Source organism: Adiantum capillus-veneris, chromosome 2, assembly GCF_014529385.1.
Source record: "Adiantum capillus-veneris isolate H3 chromosome 2, ASM1452938v2, whole genome shotgun sequence".
NCBI classification, from domain to species: Eukaryota; Viridiplantae; Streptophyta; class Polypodiopsida; order Polypodiales; family Pteridaceae; genus Adiantum; species Adiantum capillus-veneris.
The window spans coordinates 142,048,511-142,068,515 of NC_140932.1; the positions used below are offsets into that span (position 1 = coordinate 142,048,511).

General features: G+C 42.2%; 1 protein-coding gene across 1 annotated transcript; it reads right to left on the reverse strand.

The window, feature by feature from the left end:
• Positions 1–438: 438 nt before the first annotated feature.
• Positions 439–3,344, reverse strand: LOC147463766 (uncharacterized). Its single transcript, XM_086490722.1, has one exon. It carries the CDS (start codon positions 2,718–2,720, stop codon positions 684–686), a length of 2,037 nt encoding a protein of 678 aa, XP_086346848.1. The 5' UTR covers positions 2,721–3,344; the 3' UTR covers positions 439–683.
• Between the last annotated feature and the right edge of the window lie 16,661 nt (positions 3,345–20,005).

Below are 20,005 nucleotides of genomic sequence, written 5' to 3' on the forward strand. Positions count from 1 at the left end.
ATAACGTGTCATCAAAAGCTAAGCTATGTGAGCTGAACAGAGCAAGAAGTGGTCATACAACAGCATCCTCGACGAAGCACTCGCGAGCATAAATTCCAACTAGAGCTCATTAATTGAGGGATCGTAGCCCAAGGTTCTCAGTGCTTCACCCCTTCTTGTAAACTAAAGAACCCTAACCAGAAACTCCAAAGGCAAGCATAAATCCTCCGCCTCACATAAAAAATCAATGGACATAACCCTGCCCAATTACACAAAGATGCTTGTAAGTGTCTCAATTCACAGACGAAAATTTGAGAGTGAGTGAGAGAGAGAGAGAGAGAGAGAGCAGAGCGCAGTACATTGGCACAAGAGAAGCCACTTTCCGAAGCAATTCAATAATGGGGATTGAGGTACGAGTTGATATCGAAGAAAATTTGCATGCATAATGCAAGTGAGCGATGCACCAAAAGCAGTACTGTTCGAACGTTGATTATGGCCAGGTTAAAAACATAATCGACATAGCCTTCTTCTGCCTGGAGAAGCAAATTAGCTCTCGATTACGGAAGCTCAAAACAGGCAAACATGCAGTGCTCGTGAACAATCATTGTTTTACAAGGGTAGGATTCAGATTTTTAAGCAAAGCTGTGACTAGCCTATCTTTGCGAGTAGAGATGACCGTCACAACCTTTTCTAGATATTGGTCGCTACTTGGGTGAGGGAGCTTGGTTGAGAGGCGGCTGTTGCTGCCCCTTGGACGTGGAGAGGCCCACGAAATGGCGGCAAAGATCAAGGATGTTGCGGCCGCTCCTGCCTTTGACCTGCTTCTTGGAGGAAGAGGCCGCTGACCTGGTGCAGGCGGCCTCACAGTCTGCATGACCAGTAGTAGTAGTAGTAGGGCGGCATGCCATCAGAAGGGCGGTGGCCACGTGATGACGGTGACCGATGTGGGTGGAGGGAGGCGGCGATTTTGTGGTGGAGTGCGGCAGCGACGCCGCAGCGCGTGGGTGGCATGCCTGACACAGCCGCAATGGCAGCCCTCCCCCGCCCCCCGCAGCCCTCCACTTGCAGGTGGCGGCCCCCTCTCGATCCTGCGAAAGTCGCCGCCCCTGCACCCTTCCTCCACACATCGCACATTGCCCCTCGGCCTCAGCTCCATCCTCCTCATCATCATCCTGCGCCTCCTCCCCCTTTCGCTTCACCTCCACATCACGCCTGCGTACATCGCCCTTCTTCTTCCCCTCTCGCCGCCACTTTTCTGCTCCTCCGCCCAGGAGCTGTTTCAATGATGTTCCTTGGCGCATTCCACTTCCATGATCATGAGCGGCTCCACCGGCAGCACAGTCATTTTGCACATCATCCCAACAGGTAGGCTCTTTCTCTGGCCAGCCGCCAAAGGACCGACCTCCGCTGTAGCTGTACATCAAGGGGAGTTGATCTGCGGTGATGTCCCGATCGCACCATTGACTCTGACAATGATAGCGGGACCGCCGAGGATGAGCTGCAGCTGCCACAGCCACTCCCGCTTGCATACTGTGCGTTAATGGCGGCGCAGCTGCCCACTGCCGCCGTGGTGTTCCTACCCACATAGGGTAACTCCCATCACCAGGCGCGTGCATTGCCCACCGCCCCCTCTCGCGCATGGACAGAGCTCTCCCTTCCGCAGAGTCGCTTGCAATGCAGCGGTCTAGCTCACCAATTAGACCCTGCTCACTTTGCAGCGTGGACAGGCTAGAGTCGAGGATCATGTTAGCTGAACCAGTTCGAATGGAGTGCAAAGCTCTTCTGAGAGCTGCGTTCTCTTCATAGAGAGCCCTCATGGATTGACATTTCCCGACACTCAAGCGTCCTTGGTTTAAGCCGCCCCAATAATGTAGATCGTTCTCTGATTTGAAGGGGCCATGGCTATCGCTAACGACGTGCAGTGGAGAAGGACTCGAGTGTAACGGTGACTCCCTGAGCCGATTTAAGACAGCAACCTGCGGGAGATCGTGCAGAGCAGGGTAAGCGCCAGGTGCAGGTGTATTCAAATGCTCATGATTTGAGAAGACAGGGTGGAAAGCACCCCTTTCGCCTGCAGCAGCTGCATGATTTGGCGCAGCACCGGATGCAGGACGAGGACGGACCGACGGAACATGATAGGATCCTGCTGCCTGCTCACTGATCCAATCTTGCATTTGCCACGTGCTAGGGACTGCATCTGTGGGCCGGAGGTAGGGGTTGTTACATATATTAAGGATGTCAGCATGGGGGTTGCCAGCACGGAACCGATCCGCTGGGGGCGCAGCTCCGGCTTGCAGCCCTAGAACGGGATCAGCCACAGCGCCGCCGTGCATGTCGACGTTGGCGCTGGACACATGCAACAGAGCAGGCGCTGGCAAATCCTTAATTAGTGGTAGTCTTGGAGGGTAGCTGCCGCCAATATAGCTGAGCGGGGTGGGGGAAGTGGGAGCTGCAGGGGCAGGGGCAGGAGATGCGGCCCACCAATCTGCCGTACTGGACGGATCGACGAGGTTGGCCGGTGCAGATGGTGGCAGAGGCCTGCAATGGCCCCGAAGGCCTCTCATTAGAGCTGGGGGGGGAGCATCTCTAGGGTTAAACTCTGAAGCTGTATCACCTGCACTAATTCCATGACCGTAGCTGGCGCTGTTGATCTGAAACGCCTCCGACTCCAAGGCGTTGTGGTTGCTTGCATCACGATATCCCAGCTTCGCTTCACTAACATAATCATAATAGTCCCCCATTGATCCCACAAGCTTGTGTATGCAGCTGCCAGCAGCTGAACTGATTCATGTGCTCTCTCTCTCTCTCTCTCTCTCTCTCACACACACACACACACAGCTTATCTGAGGACAGCTCCACTGGTTTCTAGCTGTGGTCAGACGGCAAGTCCGTATGCATACACGTTACTTACCAACACCTTCAAAGTTGAAAGTCTCAACACTGATCAGAAAAGCATGACACGAATTATTCTCCACCGTGAGTACAGCAGAGCAGGAGTGACATAACATAATGGAAGTGACCGTGCCAAATTCCAATATATATGGGAGAGACAGACATTCCATGTGAGAATGGTAGATTTAATGAAGGGGAGTTGCAGCCGGCCGGGACAGAGGCCGGTGCTCTTCACCTAATTCCCGAATACTTACATGATATACAGTATACTGCAGCGAGGAATGAGGAGGCGGCACAGGAGAGGAGAGAAGGGAAGGCTATAGAATACCTAGGGCAAGAAAGAAGCCAAGCTGGGCGTGGGTACCTTTGTGAAGAGGCTGGCCGCTAAAGACTATGAGACGATGGAGACCCTTCTGTCTGGCTGGTACCAAAGGCAAAGAGCAAGTCCACGCTGGCCTCCGCCCTCGATCCCAGCCTAGCTATAGTCTTCTCCTTGCCGATGGCGCTGCCAGGTAGACTAATGAGCTAGCTTCCAATTGGTTGCAACCCCGAGGCCCGGGGGGGGGGGGGGGGGGGGGGGGATGGAGGGAGGGGATCAGGATGAAGGACCAAAGCCGCACAGCACATTTTGGTTTTCATTTGGCGCACCACTTTGCACAAGTTCCGCCTTTTCACCTTTTTACCCCTGGGAAAATAAGGTCCTTTCACATCTTCGTTCAATGTTCACAAGCACCAATGCAAACGCTCGTACCCCCCCCCCCCCCCCCCCCCCCCCCCCAAAAAAAAAAGGGGTCCTTTTGCAATTGCAAATACCTACAGTGTACACACACATCACGAGAACATGCAAGCGTAATGTAATGCACCATATAAGAACCCCCCGAGTTCCAAGTTCCAACTGCAACTTCCCTTTGCCCACCAGCATTAAAGTATGCGATTTTCTAGCTCTTCAGTCTTAACCACCGAAAGCTACCACGATAATCCAAACTTAACAAGATTTAAATGACGTTGTCCAAACTTTCCAGTAGAGTGTTGCCTACGGCAAGATTCCTTATTGTTATAGCCATCTTTCTCGAAGAACATTCGATTATCAATACTCAAACCTTTTATATCTTTTGTAGTTGTCTACACTATTCCTAAAAAAAATTGTCACTTTTATGGCTTTAAGAGTTTTTGTAATTAAAAAAAATTCAACAACTATTTAGATGTCTAAACAAAAAACCCTCTTGAGGAAATACGTCCAACACATAATATAAACCGATAAAAAATCTTGAGAAAATAAATCAAGGGTTGGATTTGTGTTTGTGTGGCCTTCTTTAAGAACTAATTTGGTTAAATGCAAATAATTTTACTAAATTGATGCAATGGTAGATCAATTTTTTTAAAACAAACTTCTTTGAAAATTCCTTCAATAGGTACGTAATGAGTCTATCACACTTCTATGTTACTTACATAAAGACTGACAACATTTACTACTCAGCCAAAAGTTAAGTGGTTAATTTTGATTTACACAAATCTCTTTAAATATAAAAATAAATATATTTATTTATTTATTTATTTATTTATTTATATATTGGAAGGCCTCTCCTATTGGAACATGTGTACATGGCCACCGTCAAAATCACATGTTTGAAAATGTTTACTCTATGTGTGTGTGTGTGTGAAAAATGTTGACTGTGTGTGTGTGTGTGTGTGTGTGTGTCAAAAAGTGTAGGTTTGCATATGCCCAGGTCTACATTTGTGTGAAGGCTCAGTGCAAGCATGCAAGGAGCTCTTTGCCCCTTCCCCCCTTTCCAACATTGTTCTGCACCATGGCATGTTGCCTATGGAAAGATGTCTCCCTTTCCTTTTGACAAATGCGTCATGCACATGTTTAAGTCCTCGTTTAAGTCTTTGTGCATGCATGCGAGCTCTTTGCTCTCCCCCCTCTCGAGTCTTATTCCTTGCACCATGGCATGCTCTCTCTCTCTCTCTCTCTCTCTCTCTCTCTCTCTCTCTCTCATGAGTGCATCATCGTGTATAATAAATCTCTATCATTTGTGGTTCCCAAGTAGATTTTTGTGGATAGCTGATGCTTGGTAAGAGATAAGGAGTTGTTGCACACACACACACACACACACATTCGCGGCTTTATGTGTAAACGGTTGTATCTACTCAATGCTGAGCTTCAACCAATTTCAAGAGAGAATTGAGAAAGAAGGAAGAAAGGGAGAGGGGAGGGGGGGGGACATTTAGAAACCCAATAGATAAGTTCGATGTCTTTTCAGCTAAAGCAAGTAGATAACATACAAAATAGAAAATTCAATAGCCCTTTCTAGTGCCAGCTATTTGCCCTTCTCCTCTACTATAAAGGGCAGTACATAAAAACCACAAATCATCTTTTCTTGTTGTTGGTTGTAGTTTATTATTTTGAAATTTTGCTACTATTGAGCAAGCAACACCAAATGTTTGCAAATTCTAATAGGTGACCTTGGAAGGGAATGAGATCGCACATGGAATATAGTCCTGAAGGATGCTCCCATTGACAAAGGTGGTTTAACCAATTCTAATACACATGATTTCGATCCATTGAAGACCAAAAAATTCCCATTGTAATATCTTATTTGGAATGGTACTAGACTTGGAATCTCAGCTTAAAAGCAAGGTGAGGTTATCTCACCCAGCTATTGGAGCTTCATGGTCAGCACTTGCCATGAGAACCTCCCCCCCCTCTCTCTCTCTCTCTCTCCTCTCTCTCTCTCTCCTCCCCCCCCCCCCCCCCCCCCACACAGCTCTGCCCGCATTACCCACAAGAACTTAGACATGATTCCAACCTAGTAGTACATATTTGAAAGTTGATAATGCTAAGAAAAATGAGTAATATTTATAGCATGATAATGATGTTGGCATGGACTTTGACAAGATGCACTTAGGCATGTGAGAAATTGCAAAAGGGCATCATAAACACAAAGAATCAAGATGCAAACAGTAAGAATTACTCTTTGGTTCTATTATACTAAGCCTACAAGCACCAAAAGAGATTAAAGATAAAATGTAGATAGCATCAGGCTTACAAAAATTTATTGTCTACGATTCTAATAGCATGTTTTTAGTATTGTTGCATGTATTCACATAGCACATATTCGCTTTCTCTAAGACTTGCATGATGAGAAGGTGATGAAAACACACCTTTGTGAAAGCATGAGAAAAAGTGTCCATGCCTTTCAAAATTCCATTCAAACTAAGAATTTTCAAGGTCATTTGGACGACATCATGCGTGATAATGACAACTGTATCTTGATGCTTGTACCCTTCTTCGATGATTATACCCTTCTTCATGATGTATTAGGTCTTTTGGGAGCCACAAAATTGGCCACTCAATATATCTACTTCCGAATATCCATGCACATCGCTCAAAATTAGCTACAATGTTGGTCACCCAAGTTGATAGCTTTATAATGTTTAAGGTATGTATGCCTATTCAACTCCTTGTTGTTGGCTTAGGCTCCATGTAATTGACCTTTGAAGTGATATGTCCCTTTCTCTCTATTAACTTACACTAAAACTACCACTACCATGTGAAGAGTGGATGTCGAATGCATGCGTGCTCGACATGTTGTGCAAGGAAGGAGAACATAGAGGTTTTTGGGTGCAGCAAAGGATTGAAATCCATCAATTTACCCACAATGGATGCATCATTATTCCCAAAGCGTAAGCACTTGTCTTTGTCATTTTTGCTTTCTCAGCATCAGATTTGGGAGCATCATTCTTGCTTGTTTTTGCATATGCATACATTGGGGTACTCAATTAGCCCCCCCCCCCCCTTTCCCCTGTGCATATTAAAACCTTGCAAGACCTTGTGGATATATGTTTCTTGAGACAACTCCAATATTCCATGTTTTCTATCCCTCTTGATACACAGACCAAGAAAGTGAGGCTTTCTTAACTTTTTATCCAATGGCAATGAGGTAAGCCTAGTTTGTTTCCCATATATGCAAATTGAAATGCTCACACAAACTAAAATTATAATAGTTTAATAGAAGGACATAACCAAAACACTGTAATTTCTTCATTCCTTTTTTACTCATATGACCAAGCTGGCTATGCCACAACTCAGTAGAGGTAAATTTGGCTACATAAATAGAGTTGTCTCTTATGGAAGAGACATATAAGGAATATAATGAGCCAAAATTTTGGCCTTTGGGAATGACCAAGTTACCTTTACTTATAATCCAAGAACCATTACCAAACACTATAGTGTACCCAAGAAGCTTTGGAACATGTCTAACACGTCGTAGGATGAAGCCACTATCATTGTGCATACACAACTTCACATCTCCACTACCACATAGCTTAAGCTTATAAGAATCACCTAGATTAACTGAACCATGTATAGAAGCATAACTTGAGAACCACTCTTTGTGAAGAGTAACATGAAAACTAACACATGAGTCAATAATCCACTTTTGTGTATAGTATTCGTCAAGAGATACCAAAGACTCTGCACTCAAATCAAAGTGAAGACTAGTACATCTGCTAATTGTGGCACGTCGAGAATAGCATGAACATGTGGAGACTCAATGAAATCAATCTCCTCTATCGTCACATTGCTCTTAGGAGGTGCAAAACTTATGACAATGGCATTATCCTTCTCTCTTTGCAACAAATGGAAATCCTTTTTCATGTTTCCTATCTTGTGATAGTGGTAGTATTCAATGTTCCTCATGTCACGTCCACGGCTCTTACTACTTGCATTCTTGCAATCTTGAGGATGAACACGATTGCGACTACGACATCTCTACCTTTGATTGCTCTTTTGGCTACATTCACTTGCAGATACGCATCACCATGTCCACTAGTGTTAAGAGACTGACGTCAAATCTCTTTTGTGAGCAAAGCACTAGTAACATCACTAAAAATGAGCTTGTCTTTAAGGGCAAAGCTACTAATGGCAGTGCAAAATGTATCCCATGATCTAGGCAAAGAAATAACAAGAAAATGGGTTTCACTTCATCATAAAAAATAAGCTCCTCTGATGTCAATTGAGTAAGAATAATGTTAAACTCATTCAAGTGTGAACTGACACTACTACCTTCTTTCATGTTAAGACGTGTAAGGTTCTTCATTAAAAACACTTCTTTTGATGCACTCTTACCATCCAATGCTGAGCATAAAGACTCCCAAAGTTCTTTAGCATTGTTCTTGTCCATAATTGTGAAGAATATAAACTCATCAAGATGCAACCAAATAGTGCAATGGCACAAGCACCAAGCTCCTCCCACTAATTATCATTGTACAAACACTTTGTACGCTCTTTCAATGGTGTTGCAAGTCCTTTGTTGATTAGGACATCAAGCATATAGTGAAATTTGTGCCATCAAATTTCTTAATATAGTAATCTTCTTTCTCAATAGATCTAGCCATATTGACAAGAGCTAACTGCAAGAGAGTAATGCTAAGAACTTATGGCAATTTTTTTTGCAAAAAATCCAATAAAATCTCGTCTGCATAGAGATAAAAATCTAAACCATAAACTCAACAAAATCATTGTTAGGTTGATGAAAAAGAGTGCTATATGCAAACTAGAGGACTTGCACAAAAAATCCAATAAATTCTCCTCTATATAGAGATCAAAATCTCAAGAAAAATTGGGCAAAAAAAAATGGATAAACTAGCAAAAAATTCTTGTTGACAAGGTATCAATTGGCATATACTGCTCAAACAAACTATTGAAAGATTGTTAACTTGGAGTCAAAGCACTTATACTCGTCCTATGGTGAGGTCATGAATGGGGATCTCCAATAACCTAATCCACCTCACAATGGGTAGCCTAGCCGCCACTGCTCAGCTTAAAAAAACCTCATGCAAAAACCATCACAAAAGGTTATGTAGACACAACTAGCCATAGTCTCAGAAAGGGCTCTTCCAAACCAAATCTCAAATATGGTCGGGGCTACCAAACAAGTCAAAATTAGCTCCACAATGAAGTACAATGGTAGTATTTTCAACACAATTCAAAACATAAAATTGTAACTGCAAAATCATAGGACATGCACTCAAAACAAGCACCAATGAGATGCAAGAAAAATCTGGACCGAAGTGAGTTCTCTACGGGGAGTAGAAACTACTCTCAACAGAGCTCAAGCATGCACAAGGTGATAATCATGCATATCCATACACATAAATCTCCCAAAGAGAAGCAATAGAGAGCCAAAAAATTCCCACTAAACTTGGAGTTTGCCACTAAAAAAACATGTCAAGTGTAGCCAGCTAGGCTAGGCAAAATCAAACCATAGATGCCATGCATACGGTAACTAGCACATGTCAAAAACAAACAACAAACTTGTAGTGGGAAGCCTGCAAGGAAAACCTATAGCTATGTAGATCAGTGATTCCAACAAACTGATTAAACTGGTAACATGTGAGCTGTCAACGACTAAGCATCACATAGTCAAACCACACTAAACATACATCACAAAAACTGTGCAAAATAGGGTATTAAGGAGCCAAGCAGTAACTATACTGCTTTGTTTGATGATGCCATAAAAACTATTGTATCAATGTCAAATTTGATGCCGATGTCAATGTTCAAATAGCCAATGTTGAGGAATTGGTATGGATGTCGATTTTTGCCACCGGATGAAAATGCCTGCTCTCTTTGTCGCTCACTATGCCGAAGTTGCCGAAGCCTTGAAGTCATCAATGCCAAAAAGATGATGCTGCCACTTCGGTGCCAAAGAGTTGTGTGTGTGTGTCTGTGTAAGGATACTAATGTTGTTCACATTGTTGGAAAAAAGTGATCAAAAGGAGGCCAAATGGATACCACCATTGCATCCAAAACGTTCCAAAAATCCCAAATGACTCTTGGGTTGCGCATATTTGAGCCTGTATGAGTAAATTATGGCCAAAGATGCGTTTTTGGGTCAAAAATGCACCTGCTGTAAAAACCTATTTCTGCTAATCTACAACACTATGGATTTAATAGCCTCAAAAAAATCATCTTCTACATGAGCTAAACACAACTAAAGATCTCAGTTCCACAATTCCATACATGGCTCAAAATTTTCTACCCCATATCCTATTGTAAGCACCAATGCACTCCAATGTGTACAACGTTTTGGCTAAATTCTCTACTCCATAAGCACTCAAGAATAGCTCTACAAATCATCTCCAAATAGTGCACAAAGCGCTCACAATGATGAAGCTTGTCTTTGGAGGTCTCAAGAAAAGAATCCAAGCATTGAGGTCAGGATTGTGAACCTTTTAGTTTATTTCACCTATACATAGTTTTTCCTTATGTCTATTACATTTTTTCTATGTAGACATGCTATATATCCAGACAAAGAAAACATAGATCCAAAGGCCAATGTAGGAAAGCAGTTGAAGCCTTTGATAACAAGTGGTCTCGCAAAGGATATGATGCATGACAAAAAAGTATAAGGTTTTGCAGTGGGATGTTGTTCACTATTTTATTACAAAGAGTGTAGTGCCTACCAATGAAATACAGGGCACACTTGACTCCCTTGGTGTGAGTAAGAGAGGACTTAACTATTCAGCAGTCTATCTCCTCCATTTTTGTGAAGAATGGATTAAAGTCTAAACTTCTACCAACAACAACAAGTGTTTGAAAAGAGAGACTTCAACTCAACCATGCACAAACAGATTTCATTGGATGTTCATTTCATATTGATGGTATTTATAGATCTCAAGGAACAACTGTAACCTACAATGAGTACAACAATATCTTCATGGACCTCACTTTGTTGCAAACTAGAATGGTTGAGTTCTACAATGTAACATTTGAAGAGACATATGGCATTCTACATTTTGTTTTGAAGCTAGATGAGTGTGATATCCTCAAAGACAAGAAGCTAGAACGAGTCACAATAACATGGATGAATAGGGCTCTTTCAAAATTCCCCACTGATGATCCTTCATACTTCAATGTTCAATAAGAAACAAACATATGGTGTCTTGGTGCTTTTCAAGTATTCCATTTCCATCTTCTCTTCAGCTTTGGTGAGTCCTCTTGAGATTTAATTTTAGATTTAGTTTCATGTCTCATGTGCATTTAATTTTGAAGGTAAAGAAAGAAGACCACGACATTTTATATTGGGTGTTCCATCAAACCCCTATCCCTGATATCATTGATAAACAAATGAATCAAGGAAAGGTGTTGGTTGTCAATGGGAGGGGAGACTTTCAGGTTTAATGGCATCTTGCAAGTGACCTTAAAACACTGAAGTGTATGTATAATTGTGGAATGGGTGCTACGATAAAGGCTCCATGCTTGTATTGCATGGAGCCTGCAAAGACAATGGACCCAAAATGGTGGAGAAAGGCTCCTACTCGCCACAATGAGGATCCTAATTTCCACCCAGTTCTCGATGTTCCACTTGTCAATTTCCACATTTGTACAATGCATGCTCTTTGCAAAATTGTGGAGAAGTTGGTGTATCTGTACATTGGGTTTGCTTGGAAAATCAAGAGCTTAAAATAACAGAAGGTTGCAGTAGAGGCGCTTGAAATGGTTTTGTCAGAGATGGGTCTCCATGGGGGCAATGTGAAAATCCAACGGGATGAGAAAAGGTCAACCAATGATAAAGATGTACCTTGCAAACCATCTATTGGTGGGGTCAAGGTACATTGTTTTTTTATCAAAACCAACAGGCGTCAAAGATAAGAAGCTAATCAAGCGGGGAAGGATATATCAATCCACTTATGGCAGCAAAATGGAGTTTCAGCAATGGAAAAATCTCCATATGGCAGTGAAGGACTGGGAACCCACAACTTGCAATGCCAAGGGTGAAATGTGGCATTCCATCGATGTGCTATTTCAGATGTGTGACAAAGATGAGTGGACACAAAATGATCTAAACAAGTTTAAGGAGAACCTTCAACTACTAAAGAAAGCATTTAGCATGGATTGAAATTCAGGTTACTCATTACATGGTATTGTTAAAGCACCCTTTTAAATGATAAGGGCTAAAAGGTTGTTTAAAATTCCTGACAACTTGTTTTATTTGCAGCACATCATTTTCAATCACTTACCATACTTCATTCAAAAGTATGGAAACCCAGGCATATGGAACACCCAAGGCTTGGAAAAGACTCATTACATGGCCAGGAAAACATATTTCAGACACACACAACATGGTGTCTCTCAAGATAAGGCAAACAATTTGAAAGAGTTGTTCTGGTGGTTTTATCACAGAATCCTTCACCGGCTACAGCAAAAACATGTATTGGATAGTTCGGCAACATTCACAAGCAATTAGGCATTTGCAACAAAGGAAAAGGAAACGAGTGGAGGTATTCAACAACTCCAGTGCTTGTGAAGGCCAGAGAAAGTGGAGAGAGACAATGCAATATGTTAACCATAGGTGGATCAAGAGATTTTGATTTTAGGTCACAACATGTACAAGAAATACCTAATGATATAATAGATACAGTAAAGTCACAAGTCTCTCAACTTGATGACAGATAGTGGATATATTTTGGCACATTACACTTGTATCAAATCATTAAATGTTTGCCATATTCTAAGAGTTCATTTGGGTTTTGTTTCCCAAAAGTGAGTGCCATTCTATGTATGTGTAATAATAAGTTGCACAACCACCAATGTACCCCGGACAATATCTAAAACATTTTGTAGCAAAAATAAATTTGATGAGGATCACTTTGTCTGCATTTTGTGGTAGCATTGGTCCACCTAGGAAGCGTGAGAGCGTCTTAAGGGAGAATGTTGCAGTACTTCCCTCTTGAGACATTCCATTGTGAAAGACTAGTATGGGTGCCTCATAGAGTTTGGCAAGGTATCATCCCTTCCACGATACTCTATTGTCCAACGGCGAAGGAAGTCATCCTTTTCACCATGACTGTACACAAAAGGATGAGCTAGAGAAAGATAGTGACAACTAGAATTTTTGGGTGGGTTGGGGGGGCTTACCATGTATCTCTCATCTTTCATATATAAGTCATCCTTCCATAGGTCCACTGACCTTGTGGACCCTTGTGCGGGACACGTAAACCTGTCCTCTACTTCTTGAGTACTAGTTGATGGTCTGAGGTTGTTTCTGAAAGCTTGGAAGGTAGCCTCATCTGGGAGTGTCTCTCTATACTTTTATGCCTTGTCAAAGCAGAGTTTGAGGCACTCCATTGGCTTACTAGAGGTTTCCATCGCCTCTTCATCACTGTTGTCATCAGATACAAATCCACTCCTCCCCTCTTGAAATTTGGAGAGGGTGGCAAGTGCAAATTCCTCTCTTAAAGAAAATATACTTTGAATGTCATGGAGGAAAATGTATGATTTCTCACCAAATTTGAACTCTGTCAGTCCAAGAAGCATCAATGTGGCTTCCTTCTCATTAAAGCCAGAGACATCTAAAGGTAGTTTGATGTCAAATGTTTTAATTGTAAGTATTTTTCTTCATTGCACCTCTTTAGCCTCTACCTCAAGATTAATATCCTCCTCAATATCGGGAACCTCATTGGACTCCATGTCCTCATCATCTTGTTTATCAGGTGGTAGATCCTCCTCATCCATTATCCAAAGGATCTTTCAATATACTAGCAAATAGAGAATTTAAGAATAGAAGGCATACAAATGATTCTTTGATTAGCTTGCAATCTCGTTCGTGCAGAGGACACCGTGAGGGTCTATAGATGATAGGCAGTTGATGGTACTTCTTCTATGACTGTTTTGTGGAATCACAATCTTTTAAGTGCACCTCCACCATGTCAGCAAGAACCACCCTGCCCCTGTGGACCTCAAGCTCAAACTTTTCTCTTTTAGACTTGAGGAAATCATTGTGCTGAGCTATAAGGTCATCCAGAATGAATGGGGCATTGAAGATTGAAGAGACCTTGTTGAACATTTCAGCAGCTTCTTTAGATACTGCAAAATCAAACAGTTTTTCATCCACACATGCAGGATTTTCAACCCCCTCCTTACATTTTGTAGCTGACTCACAGGTAGAAGAAAGATCAATGTTTCTCTTTTTGGTGCTAGTAGTCACTTGAAGCTTCTGGCTTACAAGCACTTCTTCTTGTTCTGAAGCTTCTGAATCATTGGGGGGTTCATATGTCCCCATAACATCATCTCCAAGAAATGTATCTTTGGCCTTAGCAAAGTCCACATCTCTCTTTAAAGAGCCTCTCATCAACTTAGGTGGTCTCTCTTCTACTTTCTATTCACCTAAGACAATTTCTACATTGACCCTCTACCTCTTCATTCTGTGAAATCTTAATCCTAAGAAAAACATAATACATGCAATAATAGGTAAGTATTGGGACACACCAGCATTTAACTTTTTTATTAAATATTATAACACTTCTCTCCTAAATTGCAAGATGTTGGTCTCTCTCTCTCTCTCTCTCTCTCTCTCTCTCTCTCTCTCTCTCTCTCTCTCTCTCTCTCTCTCTCTCTCTCTCTCTCTCTCTCTCTCTCTCTATTTGTGAAAAATTGGTCTCATGGGTCATGTTGGCATTTTACAAAGGTTATTTAGAGTAGCTCATTTTATTTGAGTTCCAACGCCCCTCTCTCTCTTTCTCTCTATTTTGCTACCCCTTATATGCTCCACGACGCATGAAGAACAATCGACAAATTGATACTACGTATATGTGTACCATAGGATAACAAAAATAGTTTCTTTTCTCTCTCTCTCTCTCTCTCTCTCTCTCTCTCTCTCTCTCTCTCTCTCTCTCTCTCTCTCTCTCTCTGTGTGTGTGACAGATAGGTCTCATAGATCATGTTGGCATTTTGAAGATGGTAGTAGAGCATCTCCTCTTATTTGAGTGCCTACCCCCCTACATACCCATTTAGTGCTCCTCTATGGCGCACGAACGACAATCGGCAAACCAACAACCCCCGTCCGCGTGCCATAAGACAAGTAAAAGTGTCCTCTCTCTCTCTCTCTCTCTCTCTCTCTCTCTCTCTCTCTCTCTCTCTCTCTCTCTCTCTCTCTCTCTCTTTGTGACAGATTAGTCTCATAGGTCATGTTGGCATTTTACAGAGGTTACTTAGAGTAGCTCAATTTATTCGAGCTCCAACTCCCCTTTGTCCCTGTTTTGCTACCCCTTATATTCTCCGTGGCGTGCGAAGAACAATTGACAGATCGATACTACATATATGCGCGCTATAGGACAACAAAAAAGGTTTATTCTCTCTCTCTCTCTCTCTCTCTCTCTCTCTATGTGATAGATAGGTCCCATAGGTCATGTTGGAATTTTGAAGATGTTAGTAGAGCGTCTCCTCTTATTTGAGTGCATACCCCCCTACATACTATATATATATATATGAACCACCCTCTCTCTCTCTCTCTCTCTCTCTCTCTCTCTCTCTCTCTCTCTCATAATCTAATCGTTCATAGTACCGTTGCCGGCATGCATGAAAAATAACTACATGCTTTACATGTGTCAAATGGCTAAAATTAACTAGTAGGCATTTATTGCACCGTATGATTTTGGTTGGGAGGTCACTTTCACATCTATTGGGTTGTACAATATTCGTTGGCATATACCTACAGGTATGAGAGAGAGACATAGAGAGGGAAGTATATTAAGAGCAAGGAAAGGGGAGACAGAGCGTAGTGTTGTGTGTGTGTGTGTGTGTGCGCGTGTGCGCGCTAAACTAGAAGTGGTATGTTATTGGGACTACTACAGAAGCCAAAATGACAACGACCCATAAATTTGATGAGTTTGCACAATGGCGCACAAAGACAATTCTAGTATCAGCTAAACGTCATACACGCACCATGATGACACACTTTGTCCGCAAATAGAGAGTCAGATATGGGAATGAAACCACGGAGGAGAAGTACAACCAGGGTACAGAAAGAGAGAGAGAGAGAGAGAGAGAGAGAGAGAGAGAGAGAGAGAGAGAGAGAGAGAGAGAGAGGGAGGGAGGGAGAGAGAGAGAGAGAGAGAGAGAGAGAGAGAGAGAGAGAGAGAGAGAGAGCAGGTGTGTGTGTGTGTGTGGGTGTCCCTATGTGTAATAGAAAAGAATTTTGATTTTTTGGCACAATAACTTGGAACCTTGTGTGCACAATGGTGAGCGAATATCATTCTATCTTTTACTAAATCGCCCCCGTGCACCATAATGCCACTTTTAGAGAGAGAGAGAGAGAGAGAGAGAGAGAGAGAGAGAGAGAGAGAGAGAGAGAGAGAGAGAGAGAGAGAGAGGCTTACAGGTAAATGGCAAGAACAAAGGCTACTACGAGAAAGGCAGGCAAAGGACTAGGTTTGGCTGCTAAAGCAGGAGGAAGATCTGCTAGTAAAAAGAAGAGACCAAGAAAGCCCATGAAAATCTTGAAAGCTCCAATGATGAATAGGCTACAAAGACACATCAAGTTGTTCAAGGAAATCAGGAAGGCTCAAAAATGTATTGAACTTCTAGTACCAAAGCTTCCATTCCAAAGACTAGTCAGGTCAATATGTGAGGAAGCATGTTTTGGGACCATGAGGTGGAAACCTGCTGCACTGCTGGCACTACAAGAGGTAGCAGAAGATTTTTTGCTAGAATATTTCAATGACATAACAATTGTTGCAGCACATGCACACAGGGTAGTTGTTCTGGACAAGGACAATGAAACTCTGAAAAGAATAAGGCCAGCCCAATGAATTTATAGACAATAATATGAAGGAAATTTTGTTTATTCCTCCATCAAAGCCAGAGGCGGTGAATATTGTAGAAGTCATCCACGATGTGTATACCAGAGCCAGGGCTGAGCAGGAAAATCGACATGCAGAGGAGGTGAATAAACTAAAAGAGAAGGAAAAGGCAAAAAAATGCTATAGGAGAAGAGATTAATAGCTACCACATTGTTACGCACGAAATCAATATCAACAACAACAAAAATTTGTCATTTATGGAGGAAGGATTAATAGTAGATATACAACTAGAAGATGGTATAAGAAGACTTGCATTAGATTCTACGGATATCAATATATTGCGGGATCCAGATGCTCAAATCATAGATTCAATTGTATATATCTTCCTGAAGTAAGATGCTTTCACCAGCTTCATCATATTTTTATTTAGCCTTGAGGCTAGAGAGTAACAACTAGTAATTGTCTTGTAGTTTGATAAAGAGCCAGCTACCTCCACAAAGCCATGCATAAATATATATCTTGGATTCCCAGATTTCTTCCTTTCTCAGAATGAAAAACACCCCTATCAGCACATTCAAGAAGTGGCTTGCCCATTGTCCAATGTTGCAAGTAACAACCATAATTTTTCCATATGAGAGCAACCGCCACTAGAGTCTCATTTGCATTGAACTTGACAAGCCAGCTGTCTGGGCACTAAACCCAATTCGAAGAACACATCCAAAATTGAGACTGTGAGTATTGAGAATTATAAATTGGTTTTATTTTGGATAAAGTATGGAGACAGTTATTGTGTTGGGTACATACCAACTCCTCCTGCTTGTAGATGCATAAAAAGATTGTTGCACGTATATGGAAGGCTATGCGGAAATCTAGATCTGTACAGGTCAAAAATTAAGGAAGTCGCAGTGCCTCTATAGACGGATGGCAACTAGTGTGGATGGAGATGCCTCCTCCATGCTGAGTATATAATGCATAGCTTTTTTGCACTAAAGCCATTCATGTCAAAGGTATGCATTTTGCACAACATTACTATAACATTGTGACAGTTTGGACAAAAATGTGTGTCACTTTTATTTTTTTCATTTTTTCTTTTGCAGAGTGCATTGGAGAAGTACACCGTAGAGTATTTGCACCGATAACATGCCACCCTAATCCAACATGTGCTGCAATTTCACATCCGGTCAGCATGGATGCATAACAAACCCTATTGGATGACCACATTGTAGAGTTAATGATGATTGCAGCAAACAAATTCCATAAGGGCAGCTGAGAAAGGACATGAGCTAGAGGAGGGAGAAACTTTTGAGAAGAGAAATTCTACAGAGGGAGAGTTTGACAAGGAGAAAATTTCAAATGAGGGGAAGCCCACACAAGATCAAGATAACATAGATCAAGGGACTGACGAAGAAATAAATGTTGAAACTCCCTCTGTGCTTGGAGGGTTTCAGAAGGAAGAAGTTTATGCAGAGGGAGGGGCTAAGAAAGAACACGTAAACCCTCAAGCAGAGCATACCTCTACCACAATTCCACCTGTTGAGCTTGAAAATCAAGAGTCATTTATGCCTGACACACAAACAAACCATAGCACATTAGAACCAAATTCAGGTGCAATGGAGCCCTCAACACTCAAGACACAAGAGTCTCGAGCAACAAAAGAACAAGAGAAGAAGCTCGATGATGTCAACACCGGACAAGACAACCTCGACGGCAGGCAAACCCAATATGGAACTTTGCTAGACATTGACATGATTGTTCCGGTAATAACCAATGTAAAAGAACATGAAAGTCAACCTAGTGTCTAGCTACTTATTAGTTTTACGAAATGTTTGCAGAGACTAATTATTTTGGACATCAACAGATTGTTGTTGTTTTGGGAGTGGTATGATCCCCACGTAGAACCTGTCAAACTGCACATCTTCAAGGTAGGTGATCGTAGAGCCATTATGCGTCCAAGAACCAAGGAATTTATACAGTTTTTACTTCCAAGGTTTCGGGTTGCGATATGGTCCTTTATGCTGCAGAGAAACCTCAATCCCCTTGTAAATATGGTTTGCACCGTAGCGGGAATTGAACGTTTGCAATTTGATTTTTTGTATTCGCAGAAGGGGTGTGTTTACATTGACATGCACTACCGCCCTACCAAACCAAATATATTCCTATTCTATAAACCTTTTTTCAAATCCATGTCCCATATGATGATGTTAACACTTTGTTGATAGATGACACACCCCATAAGGGTTTGCTAAATCCACTGGGCACCAATCTCTCCCCACCCTCATTTGAAGGTCATGAGAATGACTTTTATCTCTAGAGGAAATTTTGATCCCTTATCTCCAAGATTTGTATTTCAGCCCATCGATTGTTTCATAATTTGTACTTACAAATACTCTCCAAAATGCTAGCTATTTGCATTAATATGATTCTTTGTACTTCTCAATGTGGTGCCATGGAAATGTATGTGTGTGTGTGTGTGTGTGTGTGTGTGTGTGTGTGTGTGTGTGTGTGTGTGTGTGTGTGTGTGTGTAGCAGTTCTGTAACATTTAATGGCCTAAAAGCTTATGTGTAGCGGAAATTATCATGAACATAGTGGGCATTTCATTAGAATAGATTCCTAATGAGAATTACAAGAGTGCTTGGGTGGAGAGAGCAACAAAAAGCATAACACCTAGTTAGATAGCATCGACAATACTTTCAAAAGAGAGAGAGCAATTAAGCTATTGACAACAGTTGAGGACCGGATTTGCATGGAGCCGGTCCCCCCTCCAAAAGGCTTTGTATTATGGTTTCTCCCTTCAAGAGAGACATTGTACAATACAATTCTTTGTGTTCCTTCCAGACTAGCTAGTGCAATGAAGATGGAAGCTTCATACACCAAGCAAAACACTTAATCAAACACAACTTGAATTATCCCCGTTCTCAGACCCAAGACCTCACACACCTTCGAAGATGGTGAGAGCTAGCAGGGTATGAGAGTAGATTGAGAGGAAAAAGAAGTATCTTACGAGAAAGAAGTACATCTCCTCACATAATCACTCATATTAGCATAGCTTAGCTTAGTAATTAGCTTGGTAGAGAAGATGAGCATGCATTGAAGCTTGGCTCTTGGTTGGATTTGCATCCACATGCCAAGAGAGTGTTGATGTAGGCTTCTATCTCACAAGCTTGGAGTAGGTGATGAGCTCTCCATTAAAGCTTGGGAGGAGATAGAGTATTTTCCCTTCACACATGGTCAAGTGTGAGAGTGTGTGTGACAATGCCAAGCAAAAATCAGCCCCCCCTCTCTCTTGGGCGAGCCCTAGCTGCTAAATAAGTCTGGCCTTTGCCTCATTGGACCTCCCCAGGTCAAGCCAATAGGAATTAAGCAGCATAAGTGATAGCCTTTAGACATGTGTCCCCCTTTCCCCTTTTGTGAGAGCTTTAGGTAATTAAATAATTAAACTAAACTCTCATTGGACCCCTTTGCCTCCTGGCCAATAGGAATCAGGCAAGCCATGGGGCTCCTGAATGCTCATTGGACCCCTTGGGAGACTGCCCAATAGTCTTCTAG

What these genes read in the sequence shown, in the direction of transcription:
- LOC147463766 (XM_086490722.1), bottom strand. Translation starts at nt 2,720, where the DNA reads ATGGGGGACTATTATGATTATGTTAGTGAAGCGAAGCTGGGATATCGT.